The 25,418-nt window shown below is 44.4% G+C and overlaps 1 protein-coding gene across 1 annotated transcript in view; it reads left to right on the forward strand.

Annotated features, from left to right (window-relative positions):
• The window catches only part of PLRG1 (pleiotropic regulator 1), a 64,985-nt gene that overhangs the window by 19,269 nt on the left and 20,298 nt on the right, over positions 1 to 25,418 (forward strand). The window contains exons 2-8 of the mRNA XM_073645199.1: positions 8,830 to 8,936; positions 10,562 to 10,695; positions 19,901 to 19,954; positions 23,935 to 24,028; positions 24,203 to 24,293; positions 24,642 to 24,740; positions 25,024 to 25,116. Of these exons, the coding sequence (XP_073501300.1) occupies positions 8,830 to 8,936; positions 10,562 to 10,695; positions 19,901 to 19,954; positions 23,935 to 24,028; positions 24,203 to 24,293; positions 24,642 to 24,740; positions 25,024 to 25,116 (672 nt within the window). The remainder of the gene's footprint in view (positions 1 to 8,829; positions 8,937 to 10,561; positions 10,696 to 19,900; positions 19,955 to 23,934; positions 24,029 to 24,202; positions 24,294 to 24,641; positions 24,741 to 25,023; positions 25,117 to 25,418) is intronic.

Raw genomic sequence — 25,418 nt, forward strand, 5'->3', positions numbered from 1 at the left:
TGAGTTTCTCCAGGTCTTGGTGGAAAAGGTTCTGCAAGACTATGAACTTAAAAAAGAGCAAGTTCTTTCTGTTGTAACTGACAATGCTTCAAATATGATAAGTACTATTAAGCTAATGAATGAGAGTAATGATGGTGACCAGCAGCTAGAAGAACATTCTGGGTCCACAGACACAGAAATGTTTGAAATAGAGGAACACAGTATTGTAACTGAGGAGCAAACTGAAGTTGCTTCAGATGAACAGCAACATGATAGTTTCAACAAGATCATCTAAACTGTCAATCCGTTCTTTCATTCATCACATGCGCTGTGTTATGCATACGCTACAGCTGGCTATAAGAGACAGTCTGCAAGAAGGACATGCTGCTGCACTGATTGGCAAGGTGAGAAAATTGGCTACTGTTGCCAGAACCCATAAAGTTGACTCAATTTTGAAGAGACGTGCTGGAAAAGGGGCAATTATTGATCAAGCCACACGATGGGGCAGTACTTAATGATTCAGCGCTTGGTTGAACTGAAAACCTTTCTTGTAGACATGGCTAACCCTCAACTGACGCTAAATGAAAGTCAGTGGAATCAGGTGACTGAGCTGGAAAAATTGCTAGAGCACCCATTTACAGTGACTAAAAAATTACAAGCAGAGGACTTAGCTCCAGGTATTTTCTTAAAGGAGTGGAAGAACCTGATGTTTCGCCTGTCCCAAAGAGGAGGGTTAATTGCAAGTGGCATTGCTACATCAATGAAATGGAGAGAGGAGCTACTATTACAAAATAACATTATTTTGGCAGCTGTTTATGTAGACCCAATGCATTGGATTCTTCTAGATGATCAACAGCTAACTAAAGGAAAAGAAGCTCTGTTTGAAATAGCAGTAAGGATGAAAGGGTTGCAGAACAGTCAGGAGGAACAAGAAGAATTTGGTCGTCCTGCCACATCTTCCCCCTCATCATCAACTGATGAAGAATTTAATTTCGAAAAATATTTGGATCACAAGGACCGTGCAAAGCGTTCCCGCATAGAAGAAGAGTCATCCCCATCAAAGAACACAGCCAGTACATTTCAGCAGAATTTTTCATGTGCACTAAAAGAAATTGAGAAATTTGACCGTTCATCAAAAATAACAGTGCAACAAGCGATTCCTCTGTATCCAGACATTGTCAGAGATGTTGCCCGAGTGGTTACTGCTTTGCCACCAACCCAAGTTAGTGTAGAGAGGTTGTTCTCTGCTCTCAAAATAATTAGATCAGATTTGAGGGCATCCATGAAGGAGGATCTGACAGAGGCAATACTTTTTCTGAGGACAAATTTATAGATTTCTTCTTATGCATAACAGTGTTTATTGCATATTTACTTACAAGAGTTTATAAAAGTTTATAAAAGTTATTTGCTATATTCTAATTGTATTCTAATAAATATAGTTTTTGTTCTAAGTGGTCTGATTACTTATATGATGGTGAGAAACTGAATAAGCACGATGTTAATATTTTACAACAGTAAATTTATTGTTACGAATTGGCCATTTATGAAGGAGCCGGAGTCTGAGTCGGAACCTGATAAAATTCAGGAGTCGGAGTCGCAACTGTGGCTTACCGACTCCACAGCCCTGGTGGGCACATAGCCTTAAGTGTAACTGTCCCCAGGTTGTTGTTAGTGATGCAATGTGCATTACTAACATGCTTTTTCTATGCAAATCACTGCTACACTCACTTGCTGAAATCACTTTATATACTTATAACTTACTTGCTCGTTCAGTCATAGGGGATTTTCTTTCTATATTTAGTCATCCTGGTTGCCGCCCACTCAATGTGAATCTTGCGCACTTTCAGTCTTTTTCTTCCATTGCCAAGCGCAGGCAATGTGTAATGCGCTTGCACATTGTGAATGGGGTCCCCCTGCGTGCGCAGTGAAGCGGTGTTGCCTTCACGGCTTCATTGTGTGCATGCGCGGGGACTCCATTCACAATGTGCAAGCGCATTACACATTGCCTGCGCTTGGCAATGGAAGAAAAAGACTGAAAGTGCGCAAGATTCACATTGAGTGGGCGGCGACCAGGATGTCTAAATATAGAAAGAAACACCCCTATGACTGAACGAGCAAGTAAGTTATAAGTATATAAAGTGATTTCAGCAAGTGAGTGTAGCAGTGATTTGCATAGAAAAAGCATGTTAGTAATGCACATTGCATCACTAACATGGACCTGGGGACAGTGTAAGTTATAGAAGTGACATGACAGGTTCCCTTTAAATTAAAAAAAAAATTACAGAAAAAAAAAAAGCAGCCGTATTCGCCAATACCTGATCACCATATTAATGCACTGCAGGATGCAGCAGGCCTCCATGATAAAGTCGGAGGAAGCACAGATAGAAAATACCGGCCTTAATATGCTAAAATGTCACTTGGCATTGGCCATATAATCCTTTATGAATATGTACTTATTTTCTGGTTTCTTGTCTCCATCTTCTCATGGATGCCAAGCCGAGCTACATGTTTATGGGGAGATTGGGGGAGATAGCTGCTAGATAAACTCTCATTCACCTACATCTATAATTGTGTGTATGACTGCTTTTACTGTCAGACACCTTTTTATGTGGAGGTGTGGGGATCTCCAAGGACACAGAAGAATTTCCCAGTTTTCATTGCAATATGTGTGGGAGAAGAGAATATTAAAGGGATTATTGAAATCAGTTGCCTATTGCTAGGCTTAGGATATGAATATGAGATTGGACAGTTACACTCGGCACTTTGCTGATCACCTGATCTTAGGTGGCACGGTTCTCATGTGAGTGTTGCGGCCTCCTCAGTGAATACATAGACTTGTAGGTCAGTACATAGTTTCCTGCTCTATATAATTCTTAGGAGCAGTGTAAGGTATTGCAGCGTTGTCCCCTTAAATCAAACCTGTCATGTAAAAAAACAACAACTATTAACATGCAGGGTTAGGCTGTGTGCCCACGTAGCATTTTTCAAGCATATATGCTGCGGAATTTCCGCTGCGTAAACGCTTGAAAAACGCATGTATATCCGCACCCCATGGTCCCCAATGGGATTCCGCAAGTTCTATGCACATGCTGCGGATTTTTCCGCAGCGTTTATGCCGCGTTCAAAAATCCGCAGCATGTCATTTCATTTTGCGTTTCCGCAAGCGGAATTGCCTTTGTCCAATGCATAAAAAACGCAAGGCAATTCCGCATGTGGAAAACGCGTGATAAACGCGCGAAAAATGCGCGATAAACGCGTGCGGAATTCCGCATGCGTTTTTCCGGGAGAGGACTTGCATTTATGCAGCAGAAATTTTCTGCTTCATAAATGCAACGTGGGCACATAGCCTAAGGGTTGATCTGCAGGTTAATAGTGTTATGAAGCCGTGCAGCCGCTGCGCTGAGAGCCCTGCTGCCGGGAGGAAATTAACTTTATTCCTCACAGCAGCCTCAGGCTTTCAGTCATAGGGGTGCGCCCAGCTCGGCTTCAGTCACCACTCAGTACACTCAGTGCCCCAGCACTGACTGACAGCCGGCTCAGGTTAATAGCGATTTTTTTTTTTTTTAACATGTCAGGGTGCCTTTACTTACTATTTATGGTATTACAGTATGAGCCAGCCTGGAAACCGATGTGAACATTGGAGAGGCTGCAGCACTCGCATGAATGACGCTTTTAACAGCGAACACCTGATTCACATCCATACTGAGCTCTATGCTGCACTTCAGCAGGTTTCCTTCTAAATCCCTGAAAAACAGATTCAGCTTGAACCCCTGACAGAACCATTTGCTATAATGTATATGACAGTCCGTCCGTACTCACTCGCCTGTAATCTACCAGGGTTTTCTGGAGGCCCAAAAGAGACTGACCTATCTGGAGCAGAGCCAGAGTACAAAGTGACTCTGTCGTCATTACCACACTAGATGGCTCCATTGAGGTTCCATCTGAATCCTGTGTTTTTGGAGGTTTAGGGCTCTCACTCATCTACATTTATAAAATCGAACCGATGTTCTTTCTGGATAGTCGGACGAGTGTCATGCGAGTGGAACGCGATTTTTATCAAAAAGCATCTGTATGAAATGCGTTTTCAACATTAGCTTTTACATATAGTAATTCTCAGTCATTTAAAGATAGCTTTCTAAGCAAAGAATCTTAAATACATGGATAGAAATATGTGAGTGAGATGTATAATCATTGCTTTGCATGTGTAGCTTACTGTACATGTATTTAAGTAATAAATTAAAGAAAATAATGGCGTGGGCTCCCCCATATTTTTGTTAACCAGCTGAGGGAAAGCAGACAGCTGGGAACGGATATTTATAGTCTGGGATGGGGGTGATAAACATGGATCTTCCCAGGCGATTAATATCTCACAGCTGTATACTTGGCCTTTACTGGTTATCGATAAGGGTGGATCCCACACAAAAAAAAAAAAGACGTGGTGTCCTCCTCCAATTTTTAATAACCAGCAAAGCCTAGGCAGGCATTAATAGGCTAGGAAGGGGCCATGGATAAGACAATCAGCCGTCCCAGCCTTCCATCAGCGCTTAGCCTCCGCACTATCCCTGATGCGGTGGCAAGTGGGGTAATAGTTGTGCGGTTGATATCAGCGATTTTATGGCTGCTGTTCTATGCAGCATTTCTGCCCCTGAAGGAACATGGTCAAACATACTGAGAAAATATAGTGCGCCTCTGTCACTCTTCCCCTCTGTCTATACTTTTACAAAAAAGTAAAATCTTCCATGTATCTGGGGTAGGGATCATTCTGTCATTTCTAGACTACATGCTGTGACTTGCATCCATTAATACTCAGGTGCAGTCCTGTCTCTGCGTCTGCCATGCTGCTGAATATTAATCTCCGCTGTGTGGCACTGGGACTGGCATGCGATCTAGTAGAACACGCTGGTAATGCCGCTGATAGTGTGCAGAATTTAATTAAGCTCTTAGTATTCTGTACCTGCCAGCACACCAACTGAATACATATAAGCCTGTAATAAAATACAGTAATTGGAGCTCCACAGATACTGCCTCATATCTTTCACCTTAAAGAGAACTTTTCAGCAATTTCAAGCTATCAGAACGGGCAGCATGAAACCAGGGCAGAAACCATTATTTCAGAGCACTATATCTAAAGGGACTGTTAGCATAGAATGACTGGTCTAACTAAGTCAATATGCTTAGTGCTTCACGATGGACCCAATCATTTATAGACGCCTTACCACCTGCTTGCTTTCCATCTATCTCTGCCGTTCCCTGGCTCTATGAAGCCAGAACTGTCAATCAAAAAAGGCGTAGGGCTGAGATTGAGGAAAAACACGCAGGTGGGAAGGTGTATTTAAATCATTGTCGTCACCCCCATGAAGCACTGAGCAGCAGGACTTAGCTTGAACAGTCATTCTGTGTTGACAGAGTCCCTATAATTGTGAAATGCTGAAGCTTTTCAAATCTAAACAAGCCAGACATGGGAAGAGTCTGCTCAGTCTCCCTCTAGCTTTTCCCCATGTTGGCTTCATTAAAGGTTGTGCCCACAATCAGGCTATTACAGCGCTTTGGACACAGTGTATTTTCGCTGCGTCCAAAGCGCTGCAACCGATCCCACATGTAAATCTGCATGTGTTCATTGAACACATGCGGAGTTACCGCACCCTATCCATTCTATTGTGGAAATTTCTGCTGCGGAGACTAGTGTCTCCACCAGGGCTGTGAAGTCTGGAAGCCAAACCTCCGACTCCTCAATTTCCATGACACCAACTCCACGACTCCCTCATACATGGCTCATGTTTAAGTGATAAATTTACTGTAGCACAGATTCATCTCAGCTAAAAGTCTAGACCCTTAGATCAGGAATAGGACAGACATTTATAGGACATTTCATAACTTTCCCAAATTCTTAGGAAAAAATATTCCCCACAAACTGCATTGAACTACTGTACCCAATTTATTACATAATTTAGGAGTCGGAGTTGGTCCATTTTATACCGACTCTGACTCCACCAAAATGGGCTCTGACTCCACGACTCCGACTCCACAGCCCTGGTCTCCACAACAGAAATTGGCCTGCTGAGGCTTGTAAAGCTGCGCCGCTGGTGAGTTTACAAAGCGTCAAATAGAAGCACAGTGGGCGTAAGATTTCTATAAATCCATCCACTGTGCTTCTACTGTACAGCGCAGTGGTTTGGATGCAGCGCAGGTGAGCTGTGTCCAAACCGCTGACACTACGGATCATGGGCACATACCCTAACAGTTTTCCCCTTATCTGAGTATATGGAAGATCGAGCTATTAATCAGAGCTGGGTGGGGAAAAGGTAGAGGGGACTGCCCAGTGTACTTCTCTCCCCATGCATAGGTCTTTCCTCGAGCCACCTAGCCCTCAGTTTTGAGGTGATCTCCCAAGGGACATGAAGGCTTAAAGATTAGTGTTATTGTCCAAAATCCCAAAAATAATCCTTTGTGAACCAAAATGTGATCTAATATTTGCATCACACTCTCTGCCTTCTATTCACCATTACTCTTATTCCCTTCCCTCCCGTGCAAATTTTAGTTTTTGCACATCATTTTTTCCTTCTTTTTTTCCCAAAAACATTTTGCGGGACTACGGTACTTACGGTAGTTTTGAATAACTCCATTCAATTTACCTTACCGATAATGGGGGAAAAATTCCAGTGTAATGAAACGTTTGCTGTGTTAATTGAGTGGTAATAATAACCTGGCAATATTATTTTCCAGATTAATGCAATTATGGCGATGGAAAACTTGTGTTTTTTTTTTTTTTAATTAAATAAATTTATTTAAAAAAATGGTTGGTGTTTGAATGTTTCGAGACCTGTAACTTTTCCATTGGTTGAGTTGTGTGAAACCTTTCTTGTTGCATGGTGGGCTAATGTTTATATTGATGCCATTTTGCGGTACATACGATTTTGATTGCCTTTTATAGGGAGGTGTTTTGATCCAAACCCATAATTTTTGGCGATTCAATTTTCCGTCTTTACCCTCAGTGAGAGATCAGAAAAATAGAGAATGAATGGAGCGGTGGTAAGATGTCTGACTTTCTGCTTCATTTTGTAACTGATAAAAGTTCCCATTGGGAATAAATCTTACCCATTTATCGATTTGGTGGGGACCCCATCGGTCAGCAAGTTATCACCTATCTTGTGGATAGGTAATAAGTGGCTTCCATCTGATAACGCTTTTAAACCGTAAGAGGCCCTGTCAGCTCTTAGTAAAAACTCCTAGAATAGCAAAGCTGGCACACCTTACCTCAGAACTGTGCATTGTGCCATTCCTGTGTTATCACTCCTAATGAATGAATTGACAACTGGGTGTTGCCATTTTCCAGGCCATGGTGACTTGAATACAATTTTTGGCCTCCATGTGGCATCATACCCTGCATCACCGGGGAAATGTTAACACCTGTGTATGTATAAATAAATTCATACATTTCTGTTAATAATAACAGAAGAACAATAAAATAGTCATGAGAAGATAAGCTCAGGAATATTATTGTATGGGACATGCAAGTAATTACTTAGAGAACTATGTCAGGAGAGCAGTAGGACATCTTTATAGTAGAATGTATATGACCTGTCAAGAAATCTCACGTTTGCCATTTAAACTAGCAAATATCAGTTATTCTCATGTTATAAAATTTGGTATATCTAGACAGTATAGTTACACAGCGTGGAAATTAGACCGTTTTCAATTGACTTTTCTATCTGCTTTCATTCTCCTTCAAAGACCTCTTTTATGTTTATATAGTGTACAACGCCAGGTGGACCACAAGAGCCTGGCCACATTTGTGCAGTTGCTACAGTCCAGGCTGAGGAGTTAACTCCTAATATACCTGCCACATCCTTCCAGCCCATTGATTGCTAGAAAACAGTTAGCTGCTCATTTCCCTTCTTCTCCCTGCCAGCCCCTGACCTTTTTGTCAGCCTTGCAAATCACAACACCCTCCCAATATTGAGCAGTTCTCATAGTCACTGTTGGTTCGTTCAAAGGCCATGTTATGTCTGTATGCAATTATCAGCGCAAGCGCTGACAAGTCCATTAATGTGGCACAGTAGTATAAGCTCAGCAGTAGGATGAAGCTACTGAACCAGAACTGTCACTTAAGGAGGAGTGCCCGCCCCCAAGAACAGAGAAGTGAAGGAGACTGGAGAGCTGTGTGCTGCTTAGGACACAACTGAATATTTTTCTACAACATAAATTGGCAGAAATTTGTTAAACAGTTTAGAAAACTTTGCAAGGTTTGACATTTGTTTTTATTATAAAGTTTACAATTTATTTTTCTTGCCACTTTTAAAAAGTTGATTGCATTGGGCAAGCAGGGCATGTCTACACGAAGTCTAATTAATTTGCTATATTTTATGCCAGAAATTGGTGTAAATTATAGCGTAAATTTACCCCTTGTCGTAACCAGCAGAATTTTAACTTCTGGTGTATAGATAAAGATATGCTAAATTTATTAAGAGGCTTGTCAGTTACTCAGACAAACCCTTGTAGTACCTGGGCAGGGAGCGAGCGCAGTGCTTACAAGATCTTTTCAATATAGCTTGCATGTGCTGCTCTCTAAATCGCAGTCTACAGAGAGTTCTCCTTTGTTTTCTTGTTATGTTGTAAATAAACTCACTGAAAAACTTCTACCACAATTACAAAAATAGGGTTTCCAAGTATTTGTTCTGAAATGAACTTTTTGAAGACCTTTTGAGCATGTAGATCACAACTGAAGATGATTACAAGTTAGATGCCAGTAGCAACTATTGAGATGCTGGGATGGTCCAGACTCCAGCCTAACATTTGGTCTTATTACATCTTTGATCTGCAGGTTACATATCACTTAATTTTCTTTTGCAGGACGTGCAGAAACACTCGGTCCACACACTGGTGTTCAGATCTCTAAAGAGGACTCATGATATGTTTGTGGCGGACAATGCCAAGCCGATCCCAATAGATGACGAAAGGTAAGATGTATGTCTTATGCTATGTCTGTCATTCTTTGTAATGGGCTTTAAAGAGTAACCGGCATTTTAATTTCATAAATCAGAAAAATAAGCAACTTGTGTATCTTATCAGAGAAACCTGCCTCTTTCTTCTCCAGGACTGATCATTACTTTTCTGAATTCTCAATTCATGAGTAAAATCTGTATTCAGAGAAGACAGATTTTTACACTACTAAGATACGAGCTGACGGTGCTTTTATAATTTTGTATAGAGGGGAGGACAGAGGAGCTGTGTCTCTAGCTCCTCTTCTCTGCTCCTCTGTGTAGAAGGTGGCAGTTGCTACTAATAAGATTCTATTTCAGGAATGTAAAAATCCGTCTTCATTGTATACAGATTTTACCTATGAATTGAGAATTTTGAAAATAAATGATCAGTCCTGGAGGAGAAAGAAGCAGATCTCTAAGATATGTCAGAGTTTCTAATTTTGATGTGAAATATTGATCTCTGAAATAAAAATGTAAAACGATGGTTACTTTTTAAAGCGGTTGTCCACTAGAATAAATAATCCCCCCCATTGATTGAAGCAAAGTATTTTTGTAAATACCTCTTGTTGCCATTCTTGCCTGTGAGTGGCGCTATCGCTGACTGGGCATCACGTGACCCCGGCTGCAGCCTGCTCTGACATCCGCTGAGGTCACGTCAAGTTCTGGGAACCCAGAAGTGTAATCCAGTGATGCGCACCCCCCTGATTTATGAGCTGTGGACGGCGATTCACTGCACGTCACAGCTCAGCATCCAGAGCGCGCTTTCCCTATATCTCTCCTCTGCATTCATTGGCCGCAAGGGCGCGCTGAGTGCTGGGCTGTGACGTGCAGTGAAACGCCGTCCACAGCCCAGTCAATCAGGGGGGTGCGTGTCACTGGGTCATGCCTCTGGATTCCCGGAACTTGACGTGACATCAGTGGATGTGTGAGCAGACTGCAGCCGGGGTCACGTGATGCCCAGTCAGCGATAGCGCAGCTCACAGGCAAGAATGGCAACAAGAGGTATTTACAAAAATACTTCTTTCCAATGTTTCAATCATTGGGGGCATTATTTATTCTAGTGGACAACCACTTTAAGTAAATCTCCAGTTAGATGGAGCTGATGGTCCATAGCTTCTGCAGAATAGATTTTAATGCCAGGAGAGCTGCTGAAGGGATTCACAATTAAGACCCTACCGATTGCATCTGAAGGCTTCCTCACACAGTGGGGAATTCAATTATCTAAGTCCTGCCAGCTTCTAAGATCTAGTAAAATAAATAATGCAGAAAACAGTTAACATTGTACCTGCTGATCAGATTCAGAGAAGGATTTTCAGTACATACGTGTAAGTTAAATAAGGCCATCTTGCCCATAATTAAATCTTGGGCTCGGTAGAAGCATGTCAATCTAGCTCTAAAAAGAGAAAGTTTCATCCTGTCTATATGTACTTCTTATCACAGTAGCTTTGGCATACATGTATCTTGTGCATTTTTTCATTTGATGGACAAACATTTGGAGACCTAAAGTGAATCTTTTGTTTTGCTGCGTTTCAGCCATAGAAAACACATGCAGCGGCAAGGCGGCAGATAATTCTATATACTTTTAATTTTTTCCTTTTTAGCCATAAGTTGAAGATGGCTGTAAAATTACGCACAGAATATGGGCCTGTGTTACACCTGCCCACTGTGAAAGAAAATCGTGAAAAGGGACACGGTGTATTGGGGGATCCATATGAACATTATCCGAGTATCCAAGGTTAGTACAACCCCACTTGTGATTGTTGAGATGAAAGTGTGGATTCTTTGTTTTGTGTAAAATTGCAGTTTGGACACACCTGTTCATGCTATGTTTTTTTTTGTTTTGCTCCAACTGGAATGTGCGTATTTTAGAATCACACTTGAAAATAGAGTAAAGGAACATGTATGAAACAAACCAGAATGTATTTTAAAACTTGGATAATATAAAGTACTCATGCCCCTGTTTTACTCTTGATGACAGCTTGTCTTCTGCAGAGGCCTTGTTGGTACACAATTCTCTACACCAGTGATTTTCAACCTTTTTTGAGCCGCGGCACACTTTTTATACTTAGAAAATCCTGGGGCACACCACCAACCAAAATAGCACAAAATGACACTAAAACAGTCATATTATACATATAGTTAATAATATAGATTCTAAATTTATTTTACTCACTCAGTGTGAAACCTGGGCCTGTTTCGATAAACACAAAAGGGATATCCTGGCAGGAATGGTGGAAAGACACACACGAAGCTCTTCCTCAACAGTTCTCAGTTTCTCCCTGTTTTTAGTTTTTATCGCAGTCAAGCTTGAGAAGCCCAGCTCACATAGATATGTGGTTGAAAATGGGAGCAATGTCAAAATAGCTTTGTTGGCCAGAATGGGGAACTCCTTGGCAACAGATAACCCAAAACTGTCCAAAGGAAGATCAGCAAACTTTAGCTTTAAACCGCGATCTTGCTTCAGTTCAACGAGTTCCTCTTGCTCTTTTAAAGTCATGTCCTTTCCAGCAACGGATAATGAGCTGTATGGGTCCCTAACCCAGTCAAGGCATTCTGTGAAGGCTGAAGAGAAATAGAACGATAACTTCTCCTCAAGAGTTTTCAAATGTCTGCCAATCTCTTTGCACATTGCAGCAGTATTGTCATCATGCAGTTTCTCGGTGAGTGGGAACATCTGAAGGTTGCCACCCTGCACATGTTGTTGCCAGAGCTGCACCTTTAAACGGAATCCGTTCATTTTATCAGTGCTTGTAAGCAGGTTTTCATTTCGACCTTGCATCCGTGTTTTTAGTTCGTTCAGATATTGAAATATATCAGCCAGGTATGCCAGCTTTGCACACCACTCATCACTTGCAAGCAGCTTTGAATAATCGGACCTCTCGTTTGTAAGAAATATTTTAAGTTCCTCTCGCAACTCATACACACGGGCCAGCACTTAGCCGCGTGACAGCCACCTGACCTCCATGTGGAGCAATAAGATTTTATGTTCCGCTCCCATTTCTGTACACAAAGACGCAAATAAGCGACATCTCAAAGGTCGCGTCTTCACAAAGTTCACTATGCGCACAACATCATCCAACACAGGAGCTAGATCTGCTGGTAAGGTCTTTGCAACGAGGGCCTCACGGTGCAAGAAACAGTGGGTAGCAAGAACATCTGGGTTTCTTTCTTTAACACTACTTACAAAGCCTTTGATGCGCCCGACCATGGCTGCGGCTCCATCAGTGCAGACACCTGTGCAGTTTTCCCATGTAAGTCCACTTTTATCAAGATATTCCGATGTGACTTGGAATATTGCCTCTCCTGTTGATTTTTCTGTCAGTGCCTTGCAAAATAGGAAGTTTTCTCTAATGGCTTCACCATCCACAAAACGCACATTGGCCAACAACTGAAAATGTCCACTGATATCCATCGACTCATCAAGTTGCAAGGCAAATTTCTTACTGATGCGCACCTTTTCCAAAACAACTGTTTAAATGTCCGCAGACAAGTCATCAATCCGTCTGGCAATTGTGTTATCAGAGAGAGGCACTTTAGCTATCTCTTTAGCTGCTTCAGGGCCAAGCATCTCATTTACAATAGCTTTACAAGCTGGTAGTATTAATGTTTCTGCCACAGTGTGGGACTTTTTTGATTTAGCTATGAGTTCAGCAACAAGGTAGCTAGCTTTGAGGGCTCTCTCATTTACCTTTGTGCTTTTTCTCAAAAAAGTTGCCCCTTTCTCATTGTTTGTACGTAAGCGTACAAAATACTCCATCGGTTTATTTTGAACGGAAGGGTGTTTCGTTTGGAGATGGCGTTTAAGTTTGCTTGGCACCGTAGCGCTATTGGAAAGCTTCTCACCACACACCAAGCACAGTGGTGTTGGTGCTGTCGCATCCCCAGTGGAAGTAAATCCAAATGAAAGATAGCTTTCACTGTATTGCCTTGAGCTCACCGTCTTGTCTTTTTTTCTTTTGTCGAACTCTCATACTAGGGCCTTCATTTGGGTTAGAATTGTGTCCAGGGTCCTGTTCGGCATTTGCCTTTTCCATTCTCAAATACTTCTCCATCACTGCTGAGATAGTGTGCGCAGCCACACACTAAAATAGAAGAGTATTACATTATCTGCCACACTTAAAGGACCTCTGCTAGGCATATTTCATTCCTGAGGGCTTAAAAAGCAGCTCTCGTGGTGACAAGAAGCTGATTTAAACCCCCCAAGAGTGAACTTCGCGAGAGCTGTATGTGTGTGATAATAACTTATATTACTACGGTCTGCATTTCCTGCTTGAATTGACACTAGTGACCTAGCACTCAGCTTTCTCTATAAGTAGAATAGAGCCGGCTGCCAAGTGCTACGCCACTAGAGTCAATTCAAGCAGGACATGACTGCTGAAGAACGGTACTAATATCATTTATTATTCCATACATACAACTCTCACGGAGTTCACTCTTGGGGGTTTTAAATCCGCTTCTTACCACCACAAGAGCTACTTTTTTAGCCCTCAAGAGTGAAATATGCCTGGCAGAGGTCCTTTCAATAAATTATTTATTTTAAAAAAGTGAAATAAAAAAGGATAACCCCTTCATATATTCAATCCCATGTAACCTCATAAATACAGTCCCACGTATATGAGCACATGATTATCAGCATCATATACTGTGGTGATGTGCACTGTACAGCGCCACAGTATATGGTGCTGATTATTATGTGGCTCATATACTGCAATATAAAGGGGTACAATGAGAAGTACTATGGCCATGAGGCCAGAGTACAAGTGCCAAGTGTTGTGGTCCTGGTGTGCGGCATTGCCGTGGGAGTGCTCGGCCATTTTGCGGGCGGGAGGTTGCAGCCAATCACTGGGCTATATGTTTCTCTCCAGTCAACAGCCGTGTTCCTCCTGGCCTATCAGTGGCAGTGCGTCAGCACTCCTGGTTCCCAACCTTCTGGCTCCAGCATGGCACTTTGAAATGGTATGGGGCACAGAAGCACCTCGGCATCTTCCTCCTCGTGGGATAGTAAACACACCGGGGAGACAGATTCCTGCATCGTGGATTTGGTAGGCTTTTGGCTACTGGGGGCTGATTCTAGACACTCTAACAGTTTTTGAGTCACTGTTTAATGGAGTCTTCTATTTTTTCTTTCTGTCTTTTCTCTTTCACTCATAATGTCGTGAGTCTAGAGAGGACCTTGCATGCCCATTAGTGAAGTCTGCACTTGTCACTTTGTCACCATGCTTGTGTGATTTGTAATAGTAAGTTTTCCACCTGTCAATCTGTGGCCTATTGTACCACCTGTACACCTCCTGCTTCCTTGCTGGCAGCTGCACAGGGGACCTCTGAAAGCTGAGGAGCAGGTGGCCCCTCCTACCTAGGCTTGTGATTTAGCTCAGTCTGTAGCTGAACTAACCAGGGTATCCAGGACACTGGTTACTGTTGTGGTATGATTGCCAGGGACTACTACCACCCCAGGAACTCCCAATAGTCGCTGTGAGTGGGTTGGATCCTGCATCCACCCTGTACCAATTTGGCCGGTCTTGAAAGCGGTCCAGACGGCCACGGGATTCTTCCTCGTCCCGGTCACATTCACAGGGAAGGTGCTCAGATTCATTTTCCCCCTTCTCATGGGATTCTCTCCCCTCAGTAGTTCATAATCTGTCCTGGATCCATATCCGTTGGGAAAACTAAGGGAAATGATGGCTAGTTTGGTGTCGGCTGTGGACGCCTCTCTGGGAGAGACAGCTGTGCCGCCTTCGCCCGTTAACAAAGCTTGTTTCTTTAGGAGGGGTAAGCACGTGGCTAGATCCTTTTCTAACCATGTGGAGTTTACTGAAGTGTTGCAAGAAAGCTTAGGAACATCCAGACGGACTCTTTTCAGAAGCATAGCCGTATGGATGTTTTATATCCCATCCCAGCAGAGCTGCTGGCTGCTTGGTCTACTCCACTTTAGATACTCCGGTATATCGCTTATCTAAGGTGACCACTGTACCTCTTGCCGAGATTGCTACGCTTAAGTATCTCTTGGACAGGCGTATAGAGTCTGTGGCGAGGTCTGGTTTTGAGGCTGCAGGTTTGGCCTTTGTCCAGCCTTTCCTGCTACTTCTGTTTCCAAAGCTGTAACGGCATGGGCCAGAGTTTGTTGGCTGGTTCCAAGGATCTGGGATTAGCTGAGATCGCTGATCAGATTGCACAGACAGGGAAGTATCTCTGTTTAGCATACTTGGATGCGGCGGAGTGCTCTGCTTAGGCAGCAAGTAATTGCGATGCAATTCGCTGCATGCTGTGGCTCAAGGTATAGAGGTCGGACTTGGCTTCAAAGAAATCCTTAGGTCTACCTAAAGGTCTACCTTTCCAAGGGTCTTGCTTATTTCCTCAATGCAGGGCAAGCCGTTCCTTTCGGAGGCGTGGGGCATTGCAGGTCCGTCCCTTTCGCCAGTTTCCTTTACCGAACGAGTCAGGTCAGCAGTTAGACTGAAGGTCTCTCAGAAGCCCAGGAGAGCTACCTTTAGAGCGACACCCACCAGTTGCCCCTCTGTGTCATGAGCTAGGCCCTCTGGGTCCATAGGTTGTGGGAAGGTCCATACTTGGACCAGGCAATAGCAGGGGCTATTGTACGTGTCCCCAAGGGTTTTATTCAAACCTATTTTTATCCCCAAAAAGGCGGCTCACTGCTGCCTATTTTAGATTTAAGGCACCTGAATAGTTGGGTCCGGCTTTGTCACTGCAAGTCGCTCCGGTCAGTGGTCTCATCCATGGAAACCGGTAGAGTTTCTTTCTTCAGTAGATATACAAGATGCTTATCTGCATGTGCCATTCTTTCCGTCCCATCAGCAATTTTCTTTGCTTTTTGGTCGATCAAGATCAAAATCAGTTCAGGGCTCTTCCATTCGGGCTGGCCACAGCACCCATGGTTATTTACAAAGCTCCTGCCCCCGGTTATGGCATTACTATGTTCCAGGGGAATAATTGTCTTTCCCTATCTGGGCAACATTCTTGTCAAAGCGACATCCTTTGCGCAAAATCTAGAGAGCCTATAGATCGTTCTTCAGACCCTGGAGCGTTTCGGTTGGATTGTCAACAGGACAAAGTCTGTTCCATAGTTCCAACACAGCTGCATCCGTTTAGGGGAATGGTGCTCAACACCATTCAGTCATCGATATTTCTTCCAGAGAACAGATTATCTCTTCAGTCTTGAAAATGACCAGTCAGACATTCCCTTCATTTTTGCATGATGGTCCTGGGAAAGATGGTCGGTATGTAAGAGGAGGTACTGTTTGCTTAGTTTCGGTCAATGCCTCTACAGAACATGCTCCTAGCCTCTTGGACAGATAGATACAGTCCCTGGATTGGCCTATTTGTCTTCCCCTTCACTGCCGCCAGTCTCTCAGGTGGTGGGTAACATCACCCGTGTTAAAGGCTTTCTTGCAAAGGATTCTTTAAGTGCTCAGGTAGTAGATGCAATGTCTGCGTTTGTGGCAGACAAGAAAAAATCTTTTGCATTGCCGCATGGTGTGGATCACGATATTAAATCCTTAATCAATTATGATTCCCACCATGTGGTCTACTGCATTGAATGTGGCTCGTGTAATATGCGATATGTTGGATGCACAGCACGTAAACTAAAAAAAAAGGCATTGCAGAGCATATAGCCAACATACATAGTAACATCAGCACGTATTCTGGAGCGGTGAACCATTGTTACAATTTCTATTCCGTGATTTGGAGAAAGTGACATGTCCATCCAGAGGGGGTAACTGGCAAAGACAGCTAGCACTTCGAGAGGCATTCTGGATTTTAAGGCTGTGTGCCCACGATGCATTTTCTAAGCGTTTCCGCAGCGGGAATAACTTTCTCTCCCTTCCGCGCCCCCCCCCCTTTTTCTACCCCACCTTCCCTCCTTTCCATACACATATTCCCCGGAACCTCCCTTTATAGTAAGGAAGGCAGTATGTTACAGTATATGATAGTATGTGCAGTATCTTTGTCGCCCCATTATGTGAACACTGTTTTTAGAAGTAACTACAAGCTAGTATATCCATGGCTACACTGGATAAGAGCAAATAGAATTTTTTGGGCATGGAATCAAGTATCCTACTGAATTATGTATTCCACTACATGAATATCTGTGTTTAATTGTCCATTTTGGGAGATTGTTTATATCTTCCCTCTATTGGTCAGTGCTGCACTGTAGAACACATTGGTATACATATACGCCTCTATGTGCGGCTTTGCTGGCCTCGGGCGGGTCACTGTGCACACATTACTGATCTGGCGGAGGGATCCCCTCCTCCTCCCCCGGGTGCATCATTACACTCCGGGTTGGGGTGCACATGCTGTCAAACCGGCGGAGGGATCCCCTCCTCCGGCTTCCTATGCTCCTTATCAATTACGCAGCCTCACTGGCGTGCGCCTCGCTCTGCGGCGCACGCATCATTAGAGGGCGGTGCCTCCCTGCGCTCCAGCGTGGAACGCATTCATCACTTCTGGCACGGCACGCCGGTTTTTATGCAGGGAGAGTTAAGCCTCTTGTGCTGATATACAGGACATGCGCACTTCGTCTCCTGGGGACAGGGGAGCCTATTGACACATGGATAAGCTCTCTCTTAGGTATAGCATTCCCCCACGCCCCTATCAACAAGGGGAATATTTAAACCTGGCCTTTGGCATAGCTCTTAGAGCCAGCCATCCTGCAGCTGCTTTTATCATGCAGCTCCAGCTTTCATGATTCTATAATACCTACATCGGCCTCCTGGTGTACCAGATACAGTTGGGGAAACGCGTTGAGGCGCTAATATGATACAAGATAAGTCTATCAATTTTCTTTTTGTCAAAATGTCTATCAATATCTCCTGTATACTTTGATTAGAAATGGGAGCAACTCTGTATTAGACCAGGCAGTCACCTTATTACCCTCTTTAGATCACCTGATAGGCATTAACAGGGAGAGACAGGGACAGCCATCGCTGAGTGGGGGCGCCAAATATGCAATTTTAGGGTGCTAACCTCCACGCTAGGCAGGATTTAATTAGTGGCATATCAGGGTTTGTCGAGGCCATCATATCACTTTGGGAGCCTTTATTGTCTTCTAATAAGACAGCAAGATATTTTAATACATGGGATTTTTTGGTGTGTTTTTTTTTTTTTTTTTAGTCAACTAAATAAAATCTACTGTTTTAGAGGGAATATATGTTCACCTATTAGCAGTCCCCTCATACATATTGAATACGTTTCTTCATTCCAATAACAAGGAAAACATTTCATGAACAGGCATGTCTAAACTTTTGTTACTGTACGATAGTCTTCCACAAGAGAATAAATGATACAACTAAGTTTAGCTGATCTGTGACAGGGACAGTGTAGCTAAAGATGTTGTCTGGTTTCCCAAATAATATTGCAAAATGTCTACTAACTAATCCCATTGTTATGGGTGTCCCCATCTTTTCATTTTGGTTGATAACCTGGTTCATGATGTCCCTCAGCCTTCATATGATGTCCCCCAAATAAGCATCACTTCCATCTGAGTTCTCTGCTTCGGCATGTCGCGCCCCTCCATAAACTACAAATCCCAGCATCGTTTTCCAGCATTTGTTCCTCCCACTTCTCCGCCCTGAGTCTGGTTATCAAATTCTGCTCCTCCCCTGCCACTGTCATGTATTGATTTTTTCCAGCCCACTGCTTTAATGCTTTTATTGAATGGTGCCGGCATGCAGGCGCTCTCAGGAAGCAATGGACACATGCTCACTGGCGTGATGTGTGCATAGTACCCAAAACTTAAAGGGGTATTCCCATCTACAAGATCCTGTCCCAAAATGTAGTAGGTGTAGTAATAATATTAGCAAACACCTCCAATATTTAATGTAGTATAGTTTTATTTATTCTGTCTCTTTCATCATGTGCAGGCATTGCAGGACCTTAGGTGTCCATGGTTACAACCACTAGCAACTAGCTAACTGTCACTTTATCAGTGGATGTAACCAGGGATACCTAAGGTCCTGCAATGCCTGCACATGAGGAAAGAGACATAGCAAATCAGAAAGAAATATACTACATTTCTAATTGGAGGTATTTGCTAATATTATTATTATTACACCTACTACATATTGGGATAGGATCTTGGAGATGGGAATACTCCTTTAAGGTAGAGGAGGGCAAGTGACTCCGCCGTGATGGCATTTAGCCAAGATCAGGCTTGAATAATGAACTTAAATGAAGCTAAGCTTCAAAGCTGCAGCATCCCAGATAGGACAGGGAGCGATGAGGAGCAGCTTCTGTTAGGTGATGTGACGTCACTAGAAGATCCTAGAACTACTCAACTTCCAGACAGACATAAGTAATATATGATATTCAAAACTGCTGTCTTGCAGCTGGATTTGAAGGCAATGGCTTTATTATCTCCCTATTGCAAACACTTCCAGATCTCTTCTCATAACAGCATTTAGTGTGGGCCGAACTGACAGTTGTGAGAGGAGAGCTGCAGTTGCAGATGTGTTTATAATTCTACTCAACTGTGCTGTATTCTCCCACACTGACTGCCATGGAGAGAAGATCTGGAAGTATTTGTAATCACACTCAACTCTGTCCAATACTACACAGTAACTGCAGAGATCATGGCTAAGAGCAGGACTGTTTATCATTACATCTTACAGCAGAAAGAATGTTCTTTGGACCATCTGAGGAAGTGTCCTTTTTTCTTGCATGACACCTCCTGCTTATGCTTGGTCAACGTCATGCAGGGGACAAAGTACATGCCCCTAGAGAAGACTGTCTAGTAATGCCCACTTGGACTTAACGTAAATGATTACCTAAACTTTAGACGCTAAGATCTCCACAACCGAGAACAAAAATGAAAAAATAAAAACTGTTTTACTGTGCTCTGCAAGCAATATTCCATGTTGTGGCTAGTTTAACATGTTCAAACTGGTGAAAGGTATTATTTTTATTTCTTAATTTTTTTTTAGGTCTTGAATCTGAATACTTGGTAACTGGAACGCACCCATACCCTTCAGGACCAGGTACAGTGTATGAAACATTTGTGTTATACTAAGTGTCCTTAATGCCATTTATTTGTGGGGTATACATTTTAAACATGTATGTTAAAGGGGCTGTCTAACAACTCTATTCTGTGAGCCAGAACCAAAGACCTGTTATGTAAGAGTAGCTCCCCTGTGGCAGACCCGGCCTGAATTCATCCTGATCATTTACAACAGGCATAGTAGCACTGATCATTACAAGAGAGCTCTGAAAAACAGATGTTTTCTTAGAAACACTTCAGCATTTAAAATAAAAATATACATGACTGCAATTGCGTGGCCCGCTCTGATTCATTCTGCCCGTGGTTCTGGCAGCATGAATCTAGTGACAGACCCCATTTAACCTATTCAGGACCCAGACATTTTTTATCTTTGCGGTTTCAACTCCTCATACTACTCTCTTACGATCCGTAATTTTTATTTTTCTAATGTCGTAGCTTTACAAGGGTTGCTTTTCACTGGGATGAGTGGTAGCTATGAATGGCACAATTTTACTATATAGAAAAGGGGGGCCAGCTCACCGTATGTAGGGATCCATAATGCGCGGATAACACTCTGACTAGCGTGGAACACAAGACAATAAAGTAAGATTCCAGCTTCTGGTTGATTTGTTAAAAAGTATTCCAAATTTATTCAAATGTTAAAAGTTTTTTTATGTTGTACAAACAGGGAGCCGGGAAACACATGGCAACGCGTTTTGAACGCAAGCGGCATTCTTCCTCAAAGCCTGATGATCCACTACTAATTTAACCCTCTTTCATTTGTCCTAACTCTTCCTAACTAACACTTTTCTAATATACTTTTATTACCTGTCCTGCTCATGCAAGCTCAACTCTCTGTGGCTCATATATCCTTCTGTTTTGATCAGAGTTCACTCTTTTCTCTGCCTGAATCCTCCTTTGAAGTGCAGTTCATTGAACTGACTAGCCCTGCAATATTCTGATCATTAGAAAGTATATCACAGGCATAGGCGGATTATAATGAGGGCAATCCGGGCTGCCACCTGGGGCCCCGAACCTCCAGGGGGCCCGGGGCTCCGGGATGTCTATGGCCAGATTGCCCTCATTATATGTGCGGCGTCGCGGCACATACCGGCAGACAGTGGCGGGGGGGGGCCCCCGGACCGCTCCCCCAGCAGCGGCGCACGGCCGCTGCTTCTTCTTCGGCCGAGCCAGCACTGCAGCAGTTAACTTCCCTGTGCTGGCCCGGCCGCGTCACTGCTAGGAGACACGGCCCTGTGCGCGGCCGTGTCTCCTAGCTGTGACGTCACGCAGTGCGCACCCGGCCTGCAGTGCTGCACCGGAAAAGAGCAGGAGGACTGGAGCCGAGCCGGGGGATAGTGTGTGTGTGTGTGTGTGTGTGTGTGTGTGTGTGTGTGTGTGTGTGGGTAGGCAGATATCATTGTGTGATGTCTGTTTATATGTATTTTTGTATTTCAAATGTGTTTATGCGTGTATGTATATGTTTGTGTGTGTGTGCGTGACTGCGTGCGGCCTCCTGCTGACTATAGATGGCGCCGTGCGGCCTCCTGTTGTCTCTGGGGGGGGGGGCGCCGTGCGGCCCCCTGCGGTGTATAGATGGCGCCGTGCGGCCTCCCGCTGTGTATAGATGCCATCGTGCGGCCCCCCCGCTGTGTATAGATGGCGCCGTGCGGCCTCCCGCTGTGTATAGATGGCGCCGTGCGGCCTCCCGCTGCGTATAGATGGCGCCGTGCGGCCTCCTGCTGCGTATAGATAGCGCCGTGCGGCCTCCCGCTGCGTATAGATGGCGCCGTGCGGCCTCCCGCTGCGTATAGATGGCGCCGTGCGGCCTCCCGCTGCGTATAGATGGCGCCGTGCGGCCTCCCGCTTCGTATAGATGGCGCCGTGCGGCCTCCCGCTGCGTATAGATGGCGCCGTGCGGCCTCCCGCTGCGTATAGATGGCGCCGTGCGGCCTCCCGCTGCGTATAGATGGCGCCGTGCGGCCTCCCGCTGCGTATAGATGGCGCCGTGCGGCCTCCCGCTGCGTATAGATGGCGCCGTGCGGCCTCCCGCTGCGTATAGATGGCGCCGTGCGGCCTCCCGCTGCGTATAGATGGCGCCGTGCGGCCTCCCGCTGCGTATAGATGGCGCCGTGCGGCCTCCCGCTGCGTATAGATGGCGCCGTGCGGCCTCCCGCTGCGTATAGATGGCGCCGTGCGGCCTCCCGCTGCGTATAGATGGCGCCGTGCGGCCTCCCGCTGCGTACAGATGGCTACGTGCGGCCTCCCGCTGCGTACAGGTGGCGCCGTGCGGCCTCCCGCTGCGTACAGGTGGCGCCGTGCGGCCTCCCGCTGCGTACAGGTGGCTACGTGCGGCCTCCCGCTGCGTACAGATGGCTACGTGCGGCCTCCCGCTGCGTACAGGTGGCGCCGTGCGGCCTCCCGCTGCGTATAGGTGGCGCCGTGCGGCCTCCCGCTGCGTATAGATGGCAACTTGCGGCCTCCTGCTGTGTATAGATGGCTACGTGTGCTCAATATTGAGTCATACAATTAATGTAAGGCTATGTGCCCACGATGCAGAAATGCTCCAGATTTTTTTTGAGCGTTTCTGCATCTCCCTGGCAGAAAAAACGCATGCGGATTGTACATGCGTTTTTCCTGCCAGGGACATGCGGTTGTGAAGCGTTCTTCACATGCATTTATGCATGCGGGTTATCAAGCGCTTTCCAAGCGATTTTAGCATCACTTGGAAAGTGCTTGACAACTTGGTCACACTATATAAATCCATGCAACAGTGTGACCGTAAAAGAATGGTAAAAAATAAATATATAATTACCTTCTGATGGTCTGCCGACGTCAGCGGTCGCGTGACCCGTCACATGACTAAATGACGTCACGGCAGGTCCTTTTCAGACCATCGCGAGCTGCTGGCAAGCCAGGACGCATCGGATAAAGACACCGGGGGCCATCAGAAGGTAAGTATAATATTTATTTTTTATTTTATTCTTTTTTTACAGGTACTATGGTACCCGGGTCCGGAGGAGAGTCTCCTCTCCTCCACACCTGGGTACCATCCGCTCATTGAAACGCATGGATTCTGCATGTACAGATGCAGTGATGCGGATTCCATGCGTTCCAATGCAAGTCAATGGCGGCGAAAATACAGCTCTTCTGCAAAATAATTGGTAGTGCTGCGTTTTTTTCCGCAATGATAATCCGCAGCGGAAATTTCCGCAGCATGTGCACAGCACATGCTTATTATCATTGGGGAACATGGCAGACCTTCTACCAAGCGTTTTTTAAGTGTTTCTGCAGCGTAATTGCCGCTGCGGAAACGCTTAAAAAACGTATAGTGGGCACACAGCCTAAAAAAAATTATAATAATTAATATTGTGCCAAATTAATTTCACGTGAACTATCACATGACCTATCACAGGGGATCATGTGACATGTCACGTCATACATCAGGTGTGTGTGGGGGGGTGGGCCCCCCACGCCTTCTAAACTGCCCGGGGCCCTTGCTACTCTTAATCCACCCCGCTTGTCTGCTAAAGGCAGGGCACTTCAAAGCAGCATTCAGGCAGAGGAGAGTGCAGACTGATTCTGATGTGTGGTGCTCCCTTGAATAATTGACAATTTTGACCAATTGCATTGTCACGCTGCTGGCCCATACTTTGCACAGTCCCATGCTGCAAGCAGAGACAGCTTTCCTCTGCAGCATGGAAGGAGCTCAGGGACACCAAAGAATCCGCCAGCTTTACAGCAGCTCTTGCAGGTGTGTGCAATTTGCATCGGAGACTGACCACGTCTGAGATTGTAGTTGTGTTAGGTAACCTAGACAGCGAGCTGTAAACCACGACATTAAAAATCCCTCCGTTTTTGAGAATCGATAGAACATTCTTATAAGAGGTCAATTGGAAAGTTGCTTCTTTTTTTTTTTTTCTTTCAACTTTACCCATTTATGATGAGGAGAAAACCTCTTTAATAACCTTTATTTTCTAGGTGTTGCTCTGACAGCTGACACCCAGATCCAAAGGATGCCAAGTGAATCGGCAGCACAATCTTTGGCACTGGCACTTCCACCGTCACAGGCAAGGTAACCACTACTAAACTGGACACTATTCTACATGTTTTTCTATAACGACACATGCCGGGTTGTAGTTCTTTTTAAATTTGTAACACAGATGTGTAGCAGACTTGTGAATATAACGCATGCATATAAAGGATACTCTTGATGTAACAGTAACCTGTATTTTTCATCTATCACCAGAATGGACGCTCATCGCACGGCTCCTGGTATTGGAGATATTTACAGACAGGCTGGACATCCTGAGCGTTCGCAGCCCCCCGGCTTGTCAATGGTGAGATCACTTTGTTATCCTATCCTTTCATAATGAAAGACCGTTTTCATTATTATCCCCACATAGTTTAGTGCCAATATATTACACTCCCATACAATACATGCAGTCTGCTTTTAGAGGTTTAGTTCTGTGGCCCGAAGAAGATTTTAGCCTTGAGAATGTAACTTTCATACATGTCATCGGCTAGTCTCTGATGTCTGCTTCCTCGTGTTATCAGGCCTGCCCCCATCTTTATAATGGTCAAACAGTCCCTCACTCACCTTTTCAAAATGTATCTATTCTTCAGTGATGGGGAGTGCTCACCTCTTCCAATGTCTCTACGCGACAAGTTATATTTTCTTGTTTTAGTCTATGGAGTCCGGTGGAATGAAGAACTCTTCATTAATGGCAAAGAAAGCACCAACCATGCCAAAACCACAGTGGCATCCCCCTTGGAAACTCTACAGAGTGAGTCTTACCTTTTACTCTTTTATATTGATCACATGGCGTCCATCTACATGTTCAGCTTATCTTAACACTGTCCACAGGCTATTTTTCACTGTGCCATAATTTGTGTATCCTGTAGCAGTAGTTGTCTTAATTTGTATTTTTTTTTATCTTCTATATTGTATAGATCTCCTGTGAGTATGCTGGCCTTTTTCCGTAAAGCTTAGTGTTCAGCTCTCCATACCCAGACATAATGTGCTTTTTCGCCCCTTTCTGCATTATAAGTGTCTGTACGTTCTCACAGGTCATCAGTGGTCATCTCGGGTGGGTGCGTTGTATAGCGGTGGAACCTGGGAACCAGTGGTTTGTCACAGGCTCAGCAGATAGAACAATTAAGGTAAGAAGCCTTAGCTAAGGAAGCTTTTCTTTTGTGATTCCGAGTGCTTAAGGGTATAATTTTCAGTGCTCCTGTCGGGTCTTTGTAATTTTCTTCATGCCGGCTTCAGCAGCTTTTCAGCGCAGTGGAGGAAAAACAATTTTCTTTTCCATGTTGGGATAGTTAGAAGCTGAAAGCAATGCAATACCGAGTAAATTGCTGAAATCTAAAGTCCTTTCTGAACCCAAAACTCATCCTTTACATAATTATACGGCATAGTTAGTGCTCTTCTTCCTTCCCTTTTAGGAGATTCGGTCCTTTTC

The sequence above is a fragment of the Phyllobates terribilis genome, unplaced genomic scaffold (assembly GCF_046119375.1).
Source record: "Phyllobates terribilis strain yellow unplaced genomic scaffold, ASM4611937v1 Scaffold_1__5_contigs__length_1240528914, whole genome shotgun sequence".
NCBI classification, from domain to species: domain Eukaryota; kingdom Metazoa; phylum Chordata; class Amphibia; order Anura; family Dendrobatidae; genus Phyllobates; species Phyllobates terribilis.